This window comes from Schistocerca piceifrons, chromosome 7 (assembly GCF_021461385.2).
Source record: "Schistocerca piceifrons isolate TAMUIC-IGC-003096 chromosome 7, iqSchPice1.1, whole genome shotgun sequence".
NCBI lineage: Eukaryota > Metazoa > Arthropoda > Insecta > Orthoptera > Acrididae > Schistocerca > Schistocerca piceifrons.
Window position 1 is genome coordinate 46,960,561 of NC_060144.1, and position 20,903 is coordinate 46,981,463.

At 44.3% G+C, this 20,903-nt stretch overlaps 1 protein-coding gene across 2 annotated transcripts in view; it reads right to left on the reverse strand.

Annotated features, from left to right (window-relative positions):
- The window catches only part of LOC124804803 (UDP-glucosyltransferase 2-like), a 126,321-nt gene that overhangs the window by 67,450 nt on the left and 37,968 nt on the right, over window positions 1-20,903 (reverse strand). Inside the window, exon 2 of one of the 2 annotated variants that reach the window (XM_047265140.1) lies at window positions 7,706-7,890. The exons of the other annotated variant lie outside the window; for it this stretch is intronic. Coding sequence (XP_047121096.1) covers window positions 7,706-7,885 — 180 coding nt within the window. The 5' untranslated portion in view covers window positions 7,886-7,890. The remainder of the gene's footprint in view (window positions 1-7,705; window positions 7,891-20,903) is intronic. 2 annotated transcript variants of the gene reach the window in all.

Sequence of the window (20,903 nt, forward strand, 5' to 3'; positions counted from 1 at the left end):
CTTTAGCATTCTTCTGTAGCAGCACATTTCGAAAGATTCTATTCTCTTCTTGTGCAAACTATTTATCGTCCATGTTTCACTTCCATACATGGCTACACTCCATACAAATACTTTCAGAAACGACTTCCTGACAGTTAAATCTATACTCGATGTTAACAAATTTCTCTTCTTCAGAAACGCTTTCCTTGCCATTGTCAGCTACATTTTATATCTTCTCTACTTCGACCATCATCAGTAATTTTGCTCCCCACATAGCAAAAATCCTTTAGTACTTTAAGTGTCTCATTTCCTAATCTAATTTCCTCAGCATCACCCGACTTCATTCGACTACATTCCATTATCCTCGTTTTGCTTTGTTGATGTTCATCGTATATCCTCCTTTCAAGACACTGTCCATTCCGTTCAACTGCTCTTCCAAGTCCTTTGCTGTCTCTGACCCTTTGCTGTCTCTGACAGAATTACAATGTCATCGGCGAGACTCAAAGTTTTTATTTCTTCTCCATGGATTTTAATATCTACTCCGAATTTTTCTTGTTTCCTTTACTGCTTGCTCAGTATACAGATTGAATAACATCGGGGAGAGGCTACAACCCTGTCTCACTCGCTTCCCAACCACTGCTTCCCTTTCATGCCCTTCGACTCTTATAACTGCCATCGGGTTTCTGTGCAAATGGTAAATAGCCTTTCGCTCTCTGTATTTTACCTCTGCCACCTTTAGAATTTGAAAGAGAGTATTCCAGTCAACACTGTCAAAAGCTTTCTCTAATTCTACAAATGCTGGAAACGTAGGTTTGCCTTTCCTTCATCTTTCTTCTCAGTTAGGTCGTAAGGTCAGTATTGCCTCACGTGTTCCAATATTTCTACGGAATCCAAAGTGATCTTCTCCGAGGTCAGCTTCTACCAGTTTTTCCATTCGTCTGTAAAGAACTCGTGTTAGTATTTTGCAGCTGTGACTTATTAAACTGATAGTCCGGTAATTTTCGTATTTTGCAGCTGTGACTTATTAAACTGATAGTCCGGTAATTTTCGTATTTTGCAGCTGTGACTTATTAAACTGATAGTCCGGTAATTTTCATATCTGTCAACACCTGCTTTCTTTGGGATTGGAATTATTATATTCTTCGCACGCAAAATTCTGGTTTTCACTGCAAATCCGACATTGTTAATCATCGATATTTTATAAAAGACTATTAAAGACTGATGAAGTTAAGAAAACATTACATAATTAAGTTTTTCGGAGAAAACTGAAAAATCAAACTATCTTTGTTTGAATATGCCCATTTTCGTGTATGACAGATGCAATTTTCACGATGTCGAGCACACTGTTTAAATGCTGGACTCTTACAATTGTTGCCTTAGCACTGCAATCTGCACGCTGTAACAGTTGTGATACTAAATGTAACTGGGATTTCTCTTTTGATGCAAGTCAGTTGTCAGGATGAGCATTCTAAAGCATTATGTCAGGGTGAAAATACTAGATAAATTAATTTTTCTTTCTTAACAACATGTGGACAGGGTGGGTTCTTCCTTGGCTCGGGTATGAGGTAGAATGAAACAGCATTTTTACATAAGATAACTTGTATTGAAAGATTCGTACAACTGTATCTTACTGGATGTTCTGGTTCGGAGAACGGCAGCTGTGTCGTTTGCGTAGCCTTCTGCTGCGGCAGCGGCGGCGGCGGCGGCGGCGGCATCTGATTACGCGCAGCGGTGTGTATCTCGTGTCGCCGTCTCGCTCAGCTGACTGGAGACGCGCAGCGCGAGATGGCCCGTTTAATTATTGCGAGCGAAGTCGTGCATCGGATGGTTATACCTTGGCTGTGGCGTCCCAGTGTTTCTCTTTCTCTTCTCTAAGCGGCCGCGTGTGTTGTGCGTCGGCCAGCGGAGCGGCGCGGCGGGGTAAAGCCAGTGTCCCGGACTCGAACAACGGACTCCCGCTTGCCAGTCTTCGGCTGTCAGATCTTCATCCCAGCTCACAGGTGACTGCTGATGTGAGGCCGTCTCTTTCCCGTCCTCACGAGTCACCCAGGTACGTAAAAATCAAACTTCAAATACCTTTTAACTTCTGTCTTCTGGCGCCGAGGCTGCTGCTTGCTATTCCATTACAGCGGCGGACTTGGTGCGTCTGTGCATGATGTAGTCTCTTCTTGCATGACGGTCTTCAGCACCGAAACTGGCTGAAAACTACTGCTACGCTTCGTCACTTCTTCGTCTCTCGTCTCCGTCTTCGTCTGTCGGGCCCACTGCGTCTCGCGTATTTATTCACTTCAGTTCAGTTCAGTTATTCTTCTTAACGTCGGTCATTGGCTCTTGGGATGTAGGCGAGGGTCTTTGCTCACATGCGACAACTGAGAAACACGTGAGCCGGTCGGGCGATGCCCTGACGGCTGAATCGACAGTGCCTGCTTATGTGGAACTTGCTGACTTCACGGTCATTGTCTCTTCTGTTCTGCTATTCTGCCCGCTGAATGCCAGTATGTAACTCTCTAAACTAAACCAAGTTTTTCATTTATATTCTAATTTCTACTTCACTTTGATTTCACTAATTTATTTACTTAAGTACCACTCAACAACACAACAGAATTGATCTGGAGCCACGTAATGGGTTTTGTCGCGAGAAATAAGAAGACATTTTAGCTGCCAAACGTACTGCACGAAGCTTTGTGACACGTCACTGCCGACCGATAGCGAAATGCAGAACAGCACATCATAAAAGAGGAGGAAGAAACGTGGATTTCTTCGTGGTTTGGGATTCTGTTGCAGATCGCCTCGTTATCAACGTAGCAGTACTGAAATGTATTGCTGGGAGTTCAATATGGAAGAAGATCCTTCAATATGGAAGAAGATCCGATATTAGCAGACGACTGACTTTAATATCTTCAGTGGTTTCAGTATTCAACTACATGGTGCATGGTTCTCTACCTGCCACCTATGTGGGGCGCCAAGCGTCATGTGTGAATGCCACACCTGGAAACAGAAAAGTCGCAGAATCGAAATGGAAATTTCAGCATACCTATCGTTCACCTCTCAGTGGTGTGAAGATTCGCCAGGAAAGGCAGGGGGGTTCTCATTCCAGGTTAACCTGAAGATCCCACTTGCCTGATAGGGCTACCGTGTGACGAAAGTCGAATACTTGGCTTCCAGTTGAAAGAACCGCACCAGACAGATTAGCCACACGAAGTTAGCACTGTTCTTATCGTTGTTACTATCATTGTTTAAACATTACTGCTATTATTATGTTCGCCACTGAAGATGTTTCGTTTCTCAAAGTAATTTAGCTTAGTTTCTGAAAGTTTCCCACTGCAGCAGATGGTGACGTGCGCGGAAACATGCTGATGGGCTACATATGCGGAAACATAAGCAACGATGTTCATGCAGGTACGATCCACAATACCCACATGCACACACGAAGTCAGCGTGGAGTTTCGCTGACGGGATTTTGAATTACCATGTCATGAAGTGATTTTCTCGTTTTTAAAGAATCGGACACCCATAAATTTGTCGATAATGGATGAGATTAGCTGCACGCAAGAAACCAGAGGCGATGACAGATACTTACTTGGTGCTCGTAGCAAACAGTCTGCTACGACATCAGGCATTTGCAAACCCTATATGTGCTGCTGCAAGGAATTCAGAATAGAATTCGTCATTTCCCGTTTTAAGTGTCGCATGATTTTACACGAGCACTCTACATATTTCCTAATTAGACTGAGAACTATTTCAAGTTTGTCAACGATTACATATGCAGCAAAGCATGGTATCATGTGGAGGATCATGATTACATCCGCTAGGAACGGATTGGGCAATCAGAGAATAGGTAAACATGCGGTGAGGAAATAAGGCACGTGCACCGAATTACATTTGTCAGCCTTGAGTATACTTTCTCAGACCTACCGTGATAAATGATTCACAAATATACGTGACACTGATGAGCCAAAACATTATGTCTACCTGCTTAATAGCTTGTTTGTCCGTCCTTGGAACGAAATACGTCACTGAATCTGCGTATCAGGAATCTGACAGTTTGTTGGTATGTTTGTCCAAGTACACTGCTGGCCACCGTAAATGCAACACCCTGAAGGAAGCATCCGAATCAAGTGAAACTTACACCATGGGTTTGCAGCGATGAGATATGCAACTGATTAGAATTTCAGCGCAGAGGCACATCACGCGCGCCTGTGGCGCCACCTCAAAGCGCCATTTAAGGCTTGGCGATTTCGACGAGTGTACGGCTCAAAAAATGGTTCAAATGGCTCTGAGCACTATGGGACTCAACTGCTGAGGTCATTAGTCCCCTAGAACTTAGAACTAGTTAAACCTAACTAACCTAAGGACATCACAAACATCCATGCCCGAGGCAGGATTCGAACCTGCGACCGTAGCGGTCTTGCGGTTCCAGACTGCAGCGCCTTTAACCGCACGGCCACTTCGGCCGGCGACGAGTGTACGTTCGGCACGTGTGTTTACCTTGTGGTTGTTTCACAAGACGATCAGTTATGCCTCGTAGACAACAGCGAACACCGTTTGATCAAGTATCCGAGTTCGACAGAGGAAGGATAGTGGCTTACCGAGATTGTGGATTATCATACACAGAAATCGCTAGTCGTGTTGGACGAAACCAAACAACTGTAATGCGGATATGTGACCGTTGGATGCAGGAGGGTACGACGGACCGACGTGGTCGATCGCATTCACCTCGGTGCACCACTGCACGTGCTGATAGGCAAATTGTGCGCATGGCAGTGACGGATCGCTCAGTGACATCCCGAACCATAGCACAGCACATTGCGTCTGTAACGCATCATCCAGTGTCTGCGCGTACCATTCGACGCCGTTTACAGCAGAGTGGTCTGTCAGCAAGACGTCCATTGCTTCGTCTACCAGTGACGCAGAACCACAGACGTCTCCGTCGCCAATGGTGTGATGACAGACGGATGTGGACGGCAGAATGGAATGACGTTGTCTTTACTGACGAGGCACGCTTCTGTCTGTAGCACCACGACGGTCGGATTCGAGTGTGGAGACACCGTGGAGAGAGGATGCTGGACAGCTGAATTATGCACAGCCACACTGGTCTTGCACCGGGTATTATGGTATGGGGCGGTATTGGATATTACTCTCGCACGCCTCTAGTACGCATTGCCGGTACTTTAAATAGCCGGCGCTACATATCCGAGGTGCTGGAGCCAGTTGTCCTTCCTTCAGGGCTCGGCCACAGCCATATTTCAACAGGATAATGCGCGACCACACGTGGCACGCATTGTCCAAAGGTTCTTCGTCAATAACCAGATTGAAGTGCTTCCCTGGCCGGCTCGCTCTCCGCATCTTTTGCCGATAGAAAACATGTGGTCCATGGTTGCTCAACGAGTGACTCAGATTACATCCCCAGCTGCCACACCAGATGATCTTTGGCAACGTGTGGAAGCTGCTTGGGCTGCTGTACCCCAGGAACACATCTTTGACTCAATGCCGAGACGTGTGACAGCGGTGATCTCCAACAATGGCGGCTACTCTGGCTACCGATTCTGGCAGGAACCACATGTCACAGACGTCTGTAAACGTAATCATTTGATACTTGGTCAACATGTTATCTACAAAATAAATTTTGTTGTGCTACCTCTTGTCTTTCTTGGTGTTGCATTTACGGTGGCCAGCAGTGTATACGGCATTAGACGTCTACGCATAGGTCATGTAATTCGCGTAAATAACGGGCCGCTCATTTAATTGCGCGGGGGTGGTACCAGATAGCGAAACAGGTGGGGTCCATAGGATTCACATCAGGTGAGTTTGGTCGCAGAGACATTAACGTGAGTTCACTATAATGATAGTCAAACAACTGGAGCACGGTTCTGGCTCCGATACACGGACAATTATACTGCTGACAGATGGCATGATAGGTGACATCGCATCAAGCATGAAGGGATGCAGGTGGTTCGCAGCTGTCAACGTGCCTTCGATTGCTACCACAGGCCCCACGCAAGCGCAGGAGAATGTCTCCCATAGCGTAATACTGCTCCCACCAGCTTGCGTCCGTGGCGTGCTGCACGTTTCGAGACACAGTTCACCTCGATGGCGGAGTTTGTGGAGACGACCATCGACCTAGTGTAATAAAAATGTGATTCACCCGAAGAGCAGACACTTTTCCATTGATCGACGGCGAATCCCGATGGTCCCGTGGCCACTGCAGTCGTAATTGACGATTTTGGGTTAACGTGTGAACACGTAAGGGTGGTCTACTGCGGAGCTCCATATTCAGCATGAACGGTGTGCCCCGAAACACTTGTGCGTTGACTAGCATTGCGCTCTTTCGGCAGGAATGCCACAGATCATCATCTATCCTATTTTACAGAGCAGACAAGCCTCCGAACTCCACGTTCTGTGAAGAGTTGTCAACGTCCAACCGTTTAGCGCCTAGCGGTACTTTCACTGTCCTTCCACCTCTTTTCGTAGAGGCTTCAGACAGTAACACGTTAACACTCGACCAGCGTCATCGTTTTTGAGATACTCGTTCACGGGGCTCTGCGTAATAATTATTTGGCCTTTGTCAAAATCGCTCTTCTCCATGGGTTTCCCCACTTGTAGCCCATGTCTTCGCTAGGGTTGTCCCTCGTCCGTGTCTGCTCCGCCTACATACTTTTGTTACCACGTCACGTGCCCGTAACACCAACAGGGGGCATTAGACGTCGCGGTGGGCAGTGGTCATTATGTCCTGGCTCCGTAGTACATGTGTAGCACGGTATTAGTACAGAGTGAGACACACCAGCAGTGCAAATGTGTGATTTATTTACATAATGTAAGCATATTTTGAAACGTGGGTCATGCGTCAGTTATGAGTATTCGATTGCTTCCCAAGCATTGAGCATATAACATGGTATATTAATTATTATTACGTTCAGTCACATATCAATACACGCTAATATTCTAAAAGAGGTGTAGGATTGCTTGTTTTCAGGTTTTGTTGTGCCATGACATACAGAAGTTCAACGATTTTTGTATCGACGGCAGTTATGTAAATGTAACAATGTTTGGCATGTGATTGGCAGTTGGCTTTCGTTGGTCAACAAAGCTCTGTCAGATCGTTAAGCGCCACCGGTAATTATGAACGTTATACCACGTTAGAGAGTCTTACACATTTACTGCTTTCATTATATTATTAACTGTGTCTAAAGATTTATTAATAATAAGGTATGTCATACTACATATAAATATAGACAGGTTTCTGTTACATACAACAACAAAAAAAAAAGGTTCAAATGGCTCTGAGCACTATGGGACATAACATCTGTGGTCATCAGTCCCCTAGAACTTAGAACTACTTAAACTTAAGTAACCTAAGGACATCACACACATCCATGCCCGAGGCAGGATTCGAACCTGCGACCGGAGCGGTCACACGGTTCCAGACTGAAGCGCCTAGAACCGCACGGCCACAATTAGTATGTGTAATAATGCGATGTAACAATTTGTGTTTCCCTTGTAGTATAGATCCTGGTAATGGGATCATCTTAATGTGTACTTATAACTTCGAATACTTCCTTAAAGTTTTTGCTGTGAGTCTGTGGCGGCTCCTCTGAAGCTATTGTTGACTCGTCTAGTCAGAGTGACAACCACTTAACATATAAGATTGAAGACTTTTTGAACAACAGTACAAACTAAGTAAGTGGATGAAGTAGACTTTCACGTCCGACGATAACAAAGGTCTTACCTCGAGAAGATCAGCAGATATGTGGGTGACGTGGTGGCCCCTGCGCAGCAGAGACTCTATTATCTTATTTATTGGGGAGGCGTGACTTATTGACGGCGAAGTTTGTATGAAGAGGATTCGGGACGAAAGAGTCCCATGCACAGCGAACAGAAGCCCGAGAACGAAGACAGTGGCTTTCATCTTGCCTGCAAAGAAGAACACAAAGTGTAACATGCATTCGCCTGTTCCTTTCATCAACAGATACCCTCTTCAGTACCTGCAGCCTCATTTATTACTTTTGCCAAAGGACCGTCAGGATAGTATCTTTATTTCCGAATTTCCAGTACACATTATATCCTACTTATTGCTGAACATTGAACGTCACGGACGTTTTGCATATGAAAGCTGTCACTCATTGACTACTACATGCTAAATAGTACAGGTTACTAAAAGATCTATGTCTCACTTAATATGGCAGCACTCTTCTGCAAAATCCTGGGTTTTTGCTGAGTTCCAGGCGCAACGTAATCGCTGGCCAGCACAGAAGAACAGTCCATCTCAGCGAAGTGTTCTAGCTCCGCTTCTCTTCTACACCAACGACCAACCGCTGACTCCAAGTACAAGAAGCATCCTCCATTCTTCAGAAGATCTAGCCTTGCTGCACAGAACAACAGCTTGGACGACCTAAGAACCCTATCAGTGTACCGTAATTGGAACGACGTAGGACCAGGAGCTGCTAAGGCACATGCCTGTGCATTCCAACTACGGAACACAGACGCTCGCTTCAACTTCTACACCAATGACCAACGACCGCATATAATATGGTCTGGAACTCAATTACGCCATTGTGATACTGGAAACTAGGGATAACGCTTGACAAAACTCTTCGAAAAACCACTGCAAGAACTACAAAACTAAAAATCTAGAAGCGAAACGTCTGATTCCTAAGCTGGCACGGTCAAAATGGAGCTCACAGATTTTTTAATCTGTGCGCTTTCAAGGGCACTGTGTTTTTCCTCTGCCAAATGTGTCTCTCCGGTATAGCACAGATCATCGTGTACCAGAAGAATGCGTACAGCGCTCAATGAAACATGCAGGCCAGTTACAGGTTACCTCAAACCGACTCCAACTTTATCACCTTGGTGGAACAGCGTTGCCATCTCTTGGTAAGAATAGACTCTAAGCACCCACCTGTGGCATTACGGTTCATGTCAACGGCTGAGATTGAGGAAGATTATCTAACAATCTTAGCGGGCCTCCCGAGAAGGCGAAGCTAGAACTGTGGAGGAAGATGAGTGAATACATCAACACTACAGATGGACGACATCAGCCGAGCAAGTTAACCTTGGACACAGTGACAGCTGTATGGTATGGAGGTCGCTAATAAGATGACGATCCAGAATGGAATGATGATAGGACAAAATGTACAATGGAGCTTTAATTTTTATGACACTTGCTGTGAATGTGGGCGAGCGAACTGCACATGGTCCCATGCCTTTTGTGCTTAACATCTTGCAAAGAGGATGGTACTATTCATGGCATCTCGACTGCCTTGGAGGTGACGAAGTTCTGAGTATGCACGATACGAAGATACTGTATTTTCCTAGTCTAATTTTTCTGTTTCTGGTTTGTTTGTCTGTCAGTGTATTTGTATATTTCTGACCCGCGAACAAATAATTAATATTATATACATTTTTACGCACGATATAAACGACTTCCAGCGATACTACCGGATATTGAAAAACAGCAAATAGATAGAAGTCCTCAACGAATGCGCTGAGAAAGCTCCTGAAGAAGCTGAGTTCATTTGCACTAAATTTAACTTTCAGAAACTGAACACGAATGGCTCTGAGCACTATGGGACTTAACATCTGAGGTCATCAGTCCCCTAGAACTTAGAGCTACTTAAACCTAACTAACCTAAGGACATCACACATATCCATGCCCGAGGCAGGATTCGAACCTGCGACCGTAGCGATCGCACGGTATCAGACTTTCCGCGCCTAGAACCGCTCGGCCACACCGGCCGGCTCGGGAAACTCCAGCGGGGCTCGAAAAGGAAGCACACATAGTTAGATCACAGATACTCAACAGAGCGTAAGGGAGAACACACACGTCTACAACAAGAAGTACGGTCCGCACATACATAGGTTAGACACTACACTACCGTGATCAAACCTGAAGTTCTGTACGCAAGTGAAACTTTCATTCACAACACAACAGGCAATTTGGAAAACATCCTGAAGGTAGAACAAAGGACTTTGAGGCCAAATCTTCTCCCCGCAAAAGACAAAATTATCAAACATGTCAGCAGACATCAGAAAACTTAGTCTAAATACTACGGACATGTTCATACACACAAAAGTATGACATAGGAAAAATAAATAACATGCCATGCATTCAACATATCGACGCCGATGGATGTGGAATTAATAGAAAAAAACTTTCGAGACAAAATGTAAACTGTAGAACGTGATTCAAAAGCTACACAGGAAATATATATAAAAGGCAATGCACTAACAGAGTGACTCACTCACTGACTCATCATCGCCTAGCCCAAACCGCTAACGATAGAAAATTGAAATTTGGAGAGGGCGTGGATCTTACACTGCAGGTATAGTTTATTTGTTCAAAATTCCACTCCAGAAATGGGTAAAACAGGGTTTTTTGAAAATGTGTCCCTATTAAGGCAATTTTGAAGTTAGAACTACGAAAATTGGCGTGTTTTAGCACTTCTGGAAATCAAACCACTAAAGCAGTAAAATAATGGGTGAAACTTTTAGTGGAAAAAATTCATTACCAAAGGACTACTAAAGCATTTTGAAAGGTAGATCTATTTAAACTGGTATTTGACTTATCGATTAGAAATAGAGAAACAGGTGTTACGATGTTTTTGAAAATTCAGCCCCCTAATGGAGTTAAATATGGGATGAAAAACTATGAAATTTTTTCATAATGAAAACATTTTGAAAGCTATATTTATGAAAACTTCTATTTGGATTCTCTGTTAGTAATAAAAAATTTGTGTTGCACCGTTTTTGGGAAAACCACTAAGAGGGTGAAATAGGGGATGAAAGTTATTAAGAAAATATTTCGTTCTATCAAAACAATACAAGCACTAAATATATGAAAATTTCTATTTCACTTCTCGGTTAGATGGAAAGAAATATGTGGTAGCGGACGAAAGTTCCTACAGAAATATCACCACAAGAACGTAAAAGGGGCGATTAACAAAAAACTTCCACTCCAACTACCAGAATCGCTTTGTGGTCAGAAGTCCATTCGGAAAATACCATCCTTCTGCGGCCTTAATTAGCGTGTAACGTTTAGAAGGCAGTGCAATTTATGAACAACATTAAAATTTTCTTAAAGAAAAAGAATAAAATCGGTGCAGATCATACGGACTAAGTGAACGAAGCAGCCGTCACGAAGCTAGTATGTAATATACCTAAAACTGTAATTTGTGATACAAATACATGGTGTTAAGCAGGTTAAAACGTGTTAAAGTCATACGTTGGGGTCACTTTCTCAATTTCACAACAGAAAAAAAAAACCGTTTGCACACCAACAGCGAACTACCTTCACCGACTTGTTTGTGCAGTTGGGGATGTAGCTGTTGGGATAACATTTTATAAGATCCTGGTAAATTCTGGCATTGGACTAACAGGTCATTCAGTCATGTGCTAAAGTGTACGTCTATCAGCTCAAGTCGGAGGTAATGAGGAGGTACTTCAGCAGCTACTAGAGAGAATGATCTGACAACGTCTTCAATGCGCAAAGTCTTGAAATCTCTTTCAGAACGTATGACGAAACTTTTCAAGTACTGAAACGAAGATGGACACGTCTGGTCGAGAAATGAGTGAACTGAGTTACGAGAATTGTTCCATATGATGAACTTGAAGCTGAGTTTCACACAGAATTAACTTTCGTTTTACAGAATCAATTTTGTCTGCCATATCTTTTAGCGAATCATTCTCCCCTTGCATTAAGGGATTTGATGAAATCAAACAATTGGTGATGTCGACCGTAAAATACACTCCTGGAAATTGAAATAAGAACACCGTGAATTCATTGTCCCAGGAAGGGGAAACTTTATTGACACATTCCTGGGGTCAGATACATCACATGATCACACTGACAGAACCACAGGCACATAGACACAGGCAACAGAGCATGCACAATGTCGGCACTAGTACAGTGTATATCCACCTTTCGCAGCAATGCAGGCTGCTATTCTCCCATGGAGACGATCGTAGAGATGCTGGATGTAGTCCTGTGGAACGGCTTGCCATGCCATTTCCACCTGGCGCCTCAGTTGGACCAGCGTTCGTGCTGGACGTGCAGACCGCGTGAGACGACGCTTCATCCAGTCCCAAACATGCTCAATGGGGGACAGATCCGGAGATCTTGCTGGCCAGGGTAGTTGACTTACACCTTCTAGAGCACATTGGGTGGCACGGGATACATGCGGACGTGCATTGTCCTGTTGGAACAGCAAGTTCCCTTGCCGGTCTAGGAATGGTAGAACGATGGGTTCGATGACGGTTTGGATGTACCGTGCACTATTCAGTGTCCCCTCGACGATCACCAGTGGTGTACGGTCAGTGTAGGAGATCGCTCCCCACACCATGATGCCGGGTGTTGGCGCTGTGTGCCTCGGTCGTATGCAGTCCTGATTGTGGCGCTCACCTGCACGGCGCCAAACACGCATACGACCATCATTGGCACCAAGGCAGAAGCGACTCTCATCGCTGAAGACGACACGTCTCCATTCGTCCCTCCATTCACGCCTGTCGCGACACCACTGGAGGCGGGCTGCACGATGTTGGGGCGTGAGCGGAAGACGGCCTAACGGTGTGCGGGACCGTAGCCCAGCTTCATGGAGACGGTTGCGAATGGTCCTCGCCGATACCCCAGGAGCAACAGTGTCCCTAATTTGCTGGGAAGTGGCGGTGCGGTCCCCTACGGCACTGCGTAGGATCCTACGGTCTTGGCGCGCATCCGTGCGTCGCTGCGGTCCGGTCCCAGGTCGACGGGCACGTGCACCTCCCGCCGACCACTGGCGACAACATCGATGTACTGTGGAGACCTCACGCCCCACGTGTTGAGCAATTCGGCGGTACGTCCACCCGGCCTCCCGCATGCCCACTATACGCCCTCGCTCAAAGTCCGTCAACTGCACATACGGTTGACGTCCACGCTGTCGTGGCATGCTACCAGTGTTAAAGACTGCGATGGAGCTCCGTATGCCACGGCAAACTGGCTGACACTGACGGCGGCGGTGCACAAATGCTGCGCAGCTAGCGCGATTCGACGGCCAACACCGCGGTTCCTGGTGTGTCCGCTGTGCCGTGCGTGTGATCATTGCTTGTACAGCCCTCTCGCAGTGTCCGGAGCAAGTATGGTGGGTCTGACACAACGGTGTCAATGTGTTCTTTTTTCCATTTCCAGGAGTGTATTTTGTCACTTCTGTATTTTACCTTGAATTTTTTACCTAATCACATCGTCTTCATGCCTGGTGCTGTAACGATGTTCCAGTGACTCTTTTTCCAGCTCATTTCTGCACCGTGGAAGCAGAAGAAGTGGCAAAAACAAAGGGTTTCGTCGCCTTATATTCTTTTTTGGCTTTGGGATAGGTGGTCCACTTGGGCACTTTTATTTCCTGTATTTTGTGTTCCTCAGCAGAAACAAGGCAGTATTGGTTCCAGATTGGGTGATTCCTAGAGCAGTTGATGCAGATTGCTGGAGATCAGCAGCCCGTCACAGTGTAGTTGGCTGCGTTTCTGCAGTTCGCACAGGTCGCTTCACTGCCGCAACTCTTGGTTGTATGGCCAAAACGTTGACATTTATAGCATTGTATAGGGTTTGGTACGTAAGGCCTAATTTAAAGTCGAAGCCTGGCATAGCATGTTCAGGCAGTGGTGGACAATTGAGTGTGACAATGAAAGTGGCAGCTTCTGCATTATGCCTTAATGTTCGTTGCTCCAAATCCACTATCCCCTTGGATGCCCATTCTTGTTTCAGCTCCACTACGTCCAAGTCCACGATATCACAGTTCCTGAGCACATTTTTGCTTGAGCTGAGAGAAGTGTGGATCTCAACAACGATATTATATTCACGTTTGTGTGATTTCTTAACAAATTCAACCTGCTTTGACCAGTCAGTTTCGACCAACAAGAAACCTTATGTAAACGTTTGATAGGTGCCAGCAAGTCCTTCCAAGCCTTTATGGATATAGAAGGGGGACACTTTTTCAGACCTGCACTCCTTCCTCTTAATTATCAGAAACACATCTTGATTTACGACTCCTTTAATTCTGTTACTAATGTCTGACTGACTGTGATAATTAGGTGGGGTACCCTCCTTCATTCGTTTGGATGATTGGGTGTGAGTACTCCTAAGCCATACTCCCATCATGCTGAGAGGAAAAGGAGATTTCGAGGGTTGCATCTTGGTCTGATGAGCAACATGCAAAATAAGGGTCCACTCATACAGATCCCTACATGCCTGAGTAAGCCTTATACAACTGAGGTGCGGCAGAAGTTGCCCACTAATGACTGCTCCACCTCAACAGCCTTGTACCTCATAGATGCGCAGCGCACCTTGAGGGTGAGTGGTTTTTTTATAGTGGTTTTTTTCCGTCCTCGCGATCCGGGCAATCGAGCCAAGATCCCCATTCCCTATGACACACAACGTTTCACCTCAGCGCCGCATGGTGGTCCTTAAACCATGGACAGAGGTTACAGTGACAGAGTACTGGTGATACTGGTGACACATCCCAGTCCCCAGCTCAGGAACCCCACGGTCAAGCCTGCAGCAAGTAAAGAATTTGGGTCCCTGAGGGGTTCTATTGGGGACAGATCTGGGGATGTTGGTGGCCACAGGAATACCTTAACATCTTGCAGACAGTTCGTAGAGACATGTGCCAAGTGAGAACGAGCATTTTCCTGTTGAAAAAAAGATAGTGCACATGAGAGGTAACACACGAACGCAGAAAGTCGTACGTGATGGCTCCCAACATCATGACAATTGGAGTATCAGCGCTGCGGCTCCAAAAACACTGAAATGTCGCCGCCATACTCGCTGACGATGGACAATCAGGGAGGCGCAGAACCGCGATTCATCGCTGAACACAATGCGACCTCACTCTTCAGGAGTCCGCGCTTTCCAGTCATGGGACGGCTATAAGAGAAGTTCTCTGTGTTGTGACGTTAACGTCAGCCTACTGATGGGATGGTAATTCCCTGTTCTGGTTGTTCCCAGTCTCTGACCAATGGTATTTACTCTCGGCTGGCAGGCGCAGGTGTTGAGGGGTTATGATAGGTTTGGTACACAAATCGGTGATCACCGCCTGTGGTGGCCACACGCTGTCGTCTGGAATCCTGACGACGAACACGTCTGCCCTCACATCCCATGGAGTCGGGCCACTGTGACATCCGAACTGGATATTGCTCGTTTCGACAAAATGGAGACCCACAAAGAGGGCCATTTCAAATTCTCCTTGTGCTGATAACGCTGTCTCACACGAGTATGCGGCAACTACGTGTCCTTCACAGTGATCACTCAACACCTGGCACTCTTCACACTCCTTATTTAACCTACTAGTCTTGGTAGTAACATGAAACGCGAACAACAATAATGCGCTCCTGTGGCTGTTCTACTCTTCACAGAAATCGCAACTCATAATCATTAAATAAACTCGCCAGTCGTGCGCACCCCTCGAAGTTACAAAGACATCCAGCCATGTCTTCTGGTTGCTTCGCGTTTTTGTTGGACCGCGTACCTCTATGACGTTTTGTAAATTAGGTCACCTGGAAAATTAAAAACAAAGAAAAAACTGGAGTACCTCACAAACAAGGCTCATCACGGCCGACTACATCCAATCGTCCGTTCAAAATGGTTCAAATGGCTCTGAGCACTATGGGACTTAAACTTCTGAGATCATCAGTCCCCTAGAACTTAGAACTACTTAAACCTAACTAACCTAAGGACATCACACACATCCATGCCCGAGGCAGGATTCGAACCTGCGACCGTAGCGGTCGCGCGGTTCCAGACTTAAGCGCCTTGAACCGCTCGGCCACTCCGGTCGGCTCAGTCGTCTGTGACAGTAACTATCCGATATGGTAGTCACTCAGTGTCAAGACCGTCATCGTGCCACAACCACTAGGTCGCCGTGTACGGATCACGATGCGCTTTAATGGTGTAGTTTCGGGTTTACAGCCGAGTTACAGACTTCATTTTTATGCACGATGTTTCGACGGCGCTGCAGTCGTCTTCTCGATGTGCTGCATGTTGTGCTCTTGTGTGTACTCGTTGCCAGGACTACAACTAGACTGCGAAAAATTGTTGATTGGAAACGGGGTAACAATGAAAGAGTGAAATGTCAGGATGTAAGAAAATATGGAAGAATTGTGAGTAATCGTTTTATTAGGAGCAATACAAATTATGATAGCTCCACATCATTTGTGAAGTCTGACAGAAGAAGAATTTGAAAAGTGTAATAAGTTTAAAAGCTTTTTGTTTTTATAAAAAAGGAGCCAATCGGACCAGACCGACCATCGTGTCACCCATTAGCCAACTGCGTCCTTTGGAGGCCTTATGGAGGGGTCGGGATCAACACATCGCCTCCCGGACGTTGTTAGATTAACAGACATGGTGCCGCTACTACTCGGGTAAGTAGCTCCTCACTTTGCATCACAGGGTGAGAAGACCCGTTCTAGTACTCCAACCAGGAAAACATCCCTGGCAGTAAGGGGAATCAAATCCGGTTCCTCCGCATGGACAATCAGACACGTTGACCATTTGGCTGCGGAGGCGCACTCAGAAGTACAGAAAACATATCAACGAAAATTTTAGTAAAGATGTAAGCGTCATTGGTCATTTCCAAATAACTACGGAATGGCAACAGCTTCTCCTCATTTATTTCTGAGCAGTAACAAAGAACGCAGTATTGACGTCCCTATCCCAACGAGAAGTAAAATTCCCTGCATTTTACTTCGAAAAAATCGTCCATGGCAGATAGGTCCTTCTTTTTATTCAGCATATTATTTGTTGGTCAATAGAAGGCGCTGAATATTTCCTAGGATGGGAAGATAGTGCAGTTTAAACGTGAAAATTACACTATATTTTTTATTTCATTATGCTGCACAATATACAGTTAAATTACGATGATTCCAACTTGCATCAGGTTGTGGTGGTTCTTTCTGAGCAACTGCCAACCGTTTGTCACATACGGCTTTCCTTGAATTCTTAGCTCAGTATTCTTCCATATATCACTAATCTTGCCTTTTCTTTCGATCATAAAGCGCTGCACACAAAAGATTCACGAAAGCAAATAAAATGTGTTATTGCTTTTTGCTAGTAGCAAAGCGAGCGCGCACTGATACTCCGTGAAACGGAAATTCCCTTACCATTTTCCAGCTCTAACGGATGCGATGGCCGGCGGAATCTCAATGAACTGAGTATCGAATCCTATTCCTGGTTTAAAACGAAACAACTGGCTCAGTTAATCAAGTTCTGCCACAACCTTCATTCGATAGAGTCCTTAATTCCGTTGTCCTAGAAACGTGACGTCTGCATCACAATACTGTTCTCATAGGATTTCGTTCCATTATTGTATTCGAGGCAGTGCTCGGTGAGAACAGATTTGCTTGGTTGTTTCAATCGAATATGCCGCTCATGTTCCTTACACCTCTTCCCCCTACTGTAAAAGTCTGTCCCACGTAAGTTATGCTATATCCGCGTGAAATAAGGTAAACATCCAGATTTCTTGGATCTAGATTGCCTTTAAAATTACAAAGCGGCTTATCACCTTTACTGGCGGATAATTCGCATCAAGTGCGTTTTGCACCCGTCAACAAAGATAAGAACTTCTGCAAAAATGTAGCAACAGGAGACACAGTACTGAAATTTAAGGATGTAGAGGCTTATCTCACTAGGGGTAAAATAGATACTGCCTACAGGAAAATTAAAGATACCTTTGGAGAAAAGAGAACCACTTGCATGAATATCAAGAGATCGGGTGGAAACCCAGTTCTAAGCAAAGAAGGGAAAGCAGAAAGGTGGAAGGAGTATATAGAGGGTCTATAGAAGGACGATGTTCTTAAGGACAATATTATAGAAATGGAAGAGGATGTAGATGACGATGAAATGGGAGATATGATACTGCGTGAAGAGTTTGACAGAGCACTGAAAGACCTGACTCGAAACAAGGCCCCGGGAGTAATCAACATTCCATTAGAACTACTGACAGCCTTGGGAGAGCCAGTCCTGACAAAACTCTACCATCTGGTGAGCAAGATCTATGAGACAGGCGAAATACCCTCAGACTTCAAGAAGAATATAATAATTCCAATCCCAAAGAAAGCAGGTGTTGACAGATGTGAAAATTAGCGAACTATCAGTTTAATAAGCCACTGCTGCAAAATACTAACGCGAATTCTTTACAGACGAATGGAAAAACTGGTAGAAGCCGACCTCGGGGAAGATCAGTATGAATTCCGTAGAAATGTTAGAACACGTGAGGCAATACTGACTCTACGACTTATCTTAGAAAATAGATTAAGGAAAGGCAAACCTACCTTTCTAGCATTTGTAGACTTAGAGAAAGCTTTTGACAATGTTGATTGGAATACTCTCTTTCAAATTCTGAAGGTGGCAGGGGTAAAGTACAGGGAGCGAAAGGCTCTTTACAATTTGTACAGAAACCAGATGGCAGTTATAAAAGTCGAGGGACATGAAAGTGAAGCAGTGGTTGGGAAGGGAGTGAGACAGGGTTGTAGCCTCTCCCAGACGTTATTCAATCTGTATATTGAGCAAGCACTAAAGGAAACAAAAGAAAAATATGGAGTAGGATTTAAAATCCATGGAAAAGAAATAAAAACTTTGAGGAACCCTACGACTTAGGTTTATAAAGTATGTAGAGATACACAAAGTTTTCGACAATGTTGACTGGAAAACTCTCTTTGAAATTCTAAGCTAGCACAGATGAATTATGGCGAGCGAAAGGTTCCCTACGAGTTGCACAGAAACCAGAGTGCTTCGTAAGAGTAAAGGGATATGGAAGTCAAGTAGTGGTTGAGAATGCAGTATGAAAAACTTGTAGCTTATCCCCGATGCATTCAATCCGTACACTGAGCTAGTTGTGAAAGAACCAAGGAGCTATTTAAAAAGTTCAGGGACATGAAATAAAAACTTTGAGGTTTGCCGATGACATTGGAATTCCGTCAGAAAAGGCTTGGAAGAAAAGTTGATCGGAACGGATACTATTAAAAGAGGTTATGAGATGAACATCGATAAAAGTGAAACACGGTACTGGGATGTGGTCGGATTAAATCAGGCGATGCTCCTGGGAATTAGATTAGAAACAAGACACTAAAAGTAGTGGGTGAGTTTGCTATTTGGACAGCAAAGTAACGAATAATGGTTTACAAAGTTTGCAAAAACAGACATAATGTCTTATGGGATAACAGCAATCAGTGATTTTATGTTACTTTAAATCCGTCTTGATTGCAAATTTTTTTTTATTATTCATATGACCGGTTTCGGTTCATTCAGAACCATCTTCAGATCTGTAAAAATAATTTTACTAATTTACTATTTCACGAAAGCAAATCTTTTTCATCCTATCTTATCAACATCAAATGTACCAGAACGTACCTGATATTTAAGTTACAGAAGTAACCCGTCCAATTCAGCAACTTTCACATGCTACGTCACATAAAATTGGTTGGCAGAGTGCACGTCATTTATATTAATTATGACACTATTACCGACAGGTGGCGTCTGGTACATTTGTTACATTACATTTGCACATACTGTATTCAGTAGATCTTTTTTATATTAAAAATATTTAATTAAAATATGTAGATGTCAAAGCTAAAATCTGTACTTGTCAGGATTAAAAAACAGTAAAATTATCATTTTTATACGATCTAACAGGCATAGGGCGATTTATATATCTATGGTGCTGGTGTGAATTTGTTTTCTTCTACGGTCTGCTTCCGTGGTTCCCGCCACTTTGGTGTTGTGCCGCGGCCGCTCAGTCGTCTGCTGTCCATCGCCGCGGGCAAGAGGGCCGCACAGGAGGGCCCCGTCAACGACGCCAGGCGTTGCACGCGTCTTCCGGCTTCTCCACCGCGCACCATCTCTCATCCCTCGGCCTGGATCTCCATACTCAACAGTTGTCATCTTAGTAGGTCGTCATAAATGCTAAAATAGGCGTTATGATTGAATTCGCTTTGTTCGTTGAGGATTAAATCCGGATCTTTGTTTTTATGGGTGTATATTTCGATCTCTTCTAAAATGTCAAGGAACCGTCCCTTGTGAGCTCTATGCAGGATGTCTAAGTTGTTTTCAATATTCGTGACTGAGTGCTTTGTCGCAGCCATATGCGCCCCAAAAGCTGTTTTGTTTTGAGAGTAGGTGTGCTCCCTGAATCTGGTTTCAAAGTTCCTACCAGTCTGCCCTATATATTGTTTACAGCAGTCATTACATTTGATTTTATATACACCTGAATCCTGAAATTTATTCCTACTATTACATATTCTATGCCGGAGCTTCAATTTTAACGTGTTATTTGTTCGGAACCCTATTTTAACGTCGGATTTACGGAAGCATCTTTCAATTTTGTCTGCAATTCTTCCATTGTAAGTGAGAGCTACATATTTTTTCTTGTTATTCCTCTTAACTGCTACTTGCCTTCCTTCTGTTTGTTCCATTTGCCTCTTCTTTATCTTCCTATAAATATTCATCACCTGCTTACACGTATATCCGTTCGCTACGGCCACTTGTTTTAAAATACTTAACTCCTTTTCTACTTCGTGTTGGCTTAGTGGCAATCTTAGTAGCCTGTATACCATCGAAGTAAAATATGCCCATTTGTATCGCGGTGGGTGACAAGAGCGCTCGTTGATAACTAGATCTGTACACGTAGGTTTTCTGAATATGCTAAATTCATGCTTCCCATTTTTCTTTATTAGTGTTAAATCTAAGTAATCTATACGGTTGTTTTCTTCAAATTCCATGGTGAATTTAATTTTCGGGTGTTGAGAGCTCATTTTTTGTGCTAAGTTTTCGATATCATTTTTATCTCCTTTGTATAATAAAATGGAGTCGTCCACATATCTCCTGTAATATACAATTTTCTCAGCGATATTGGGATTTTCATCAAAGAATTTGTTTTCTAAGTGATTTACAAAAATGTCAGCCAGCGTCC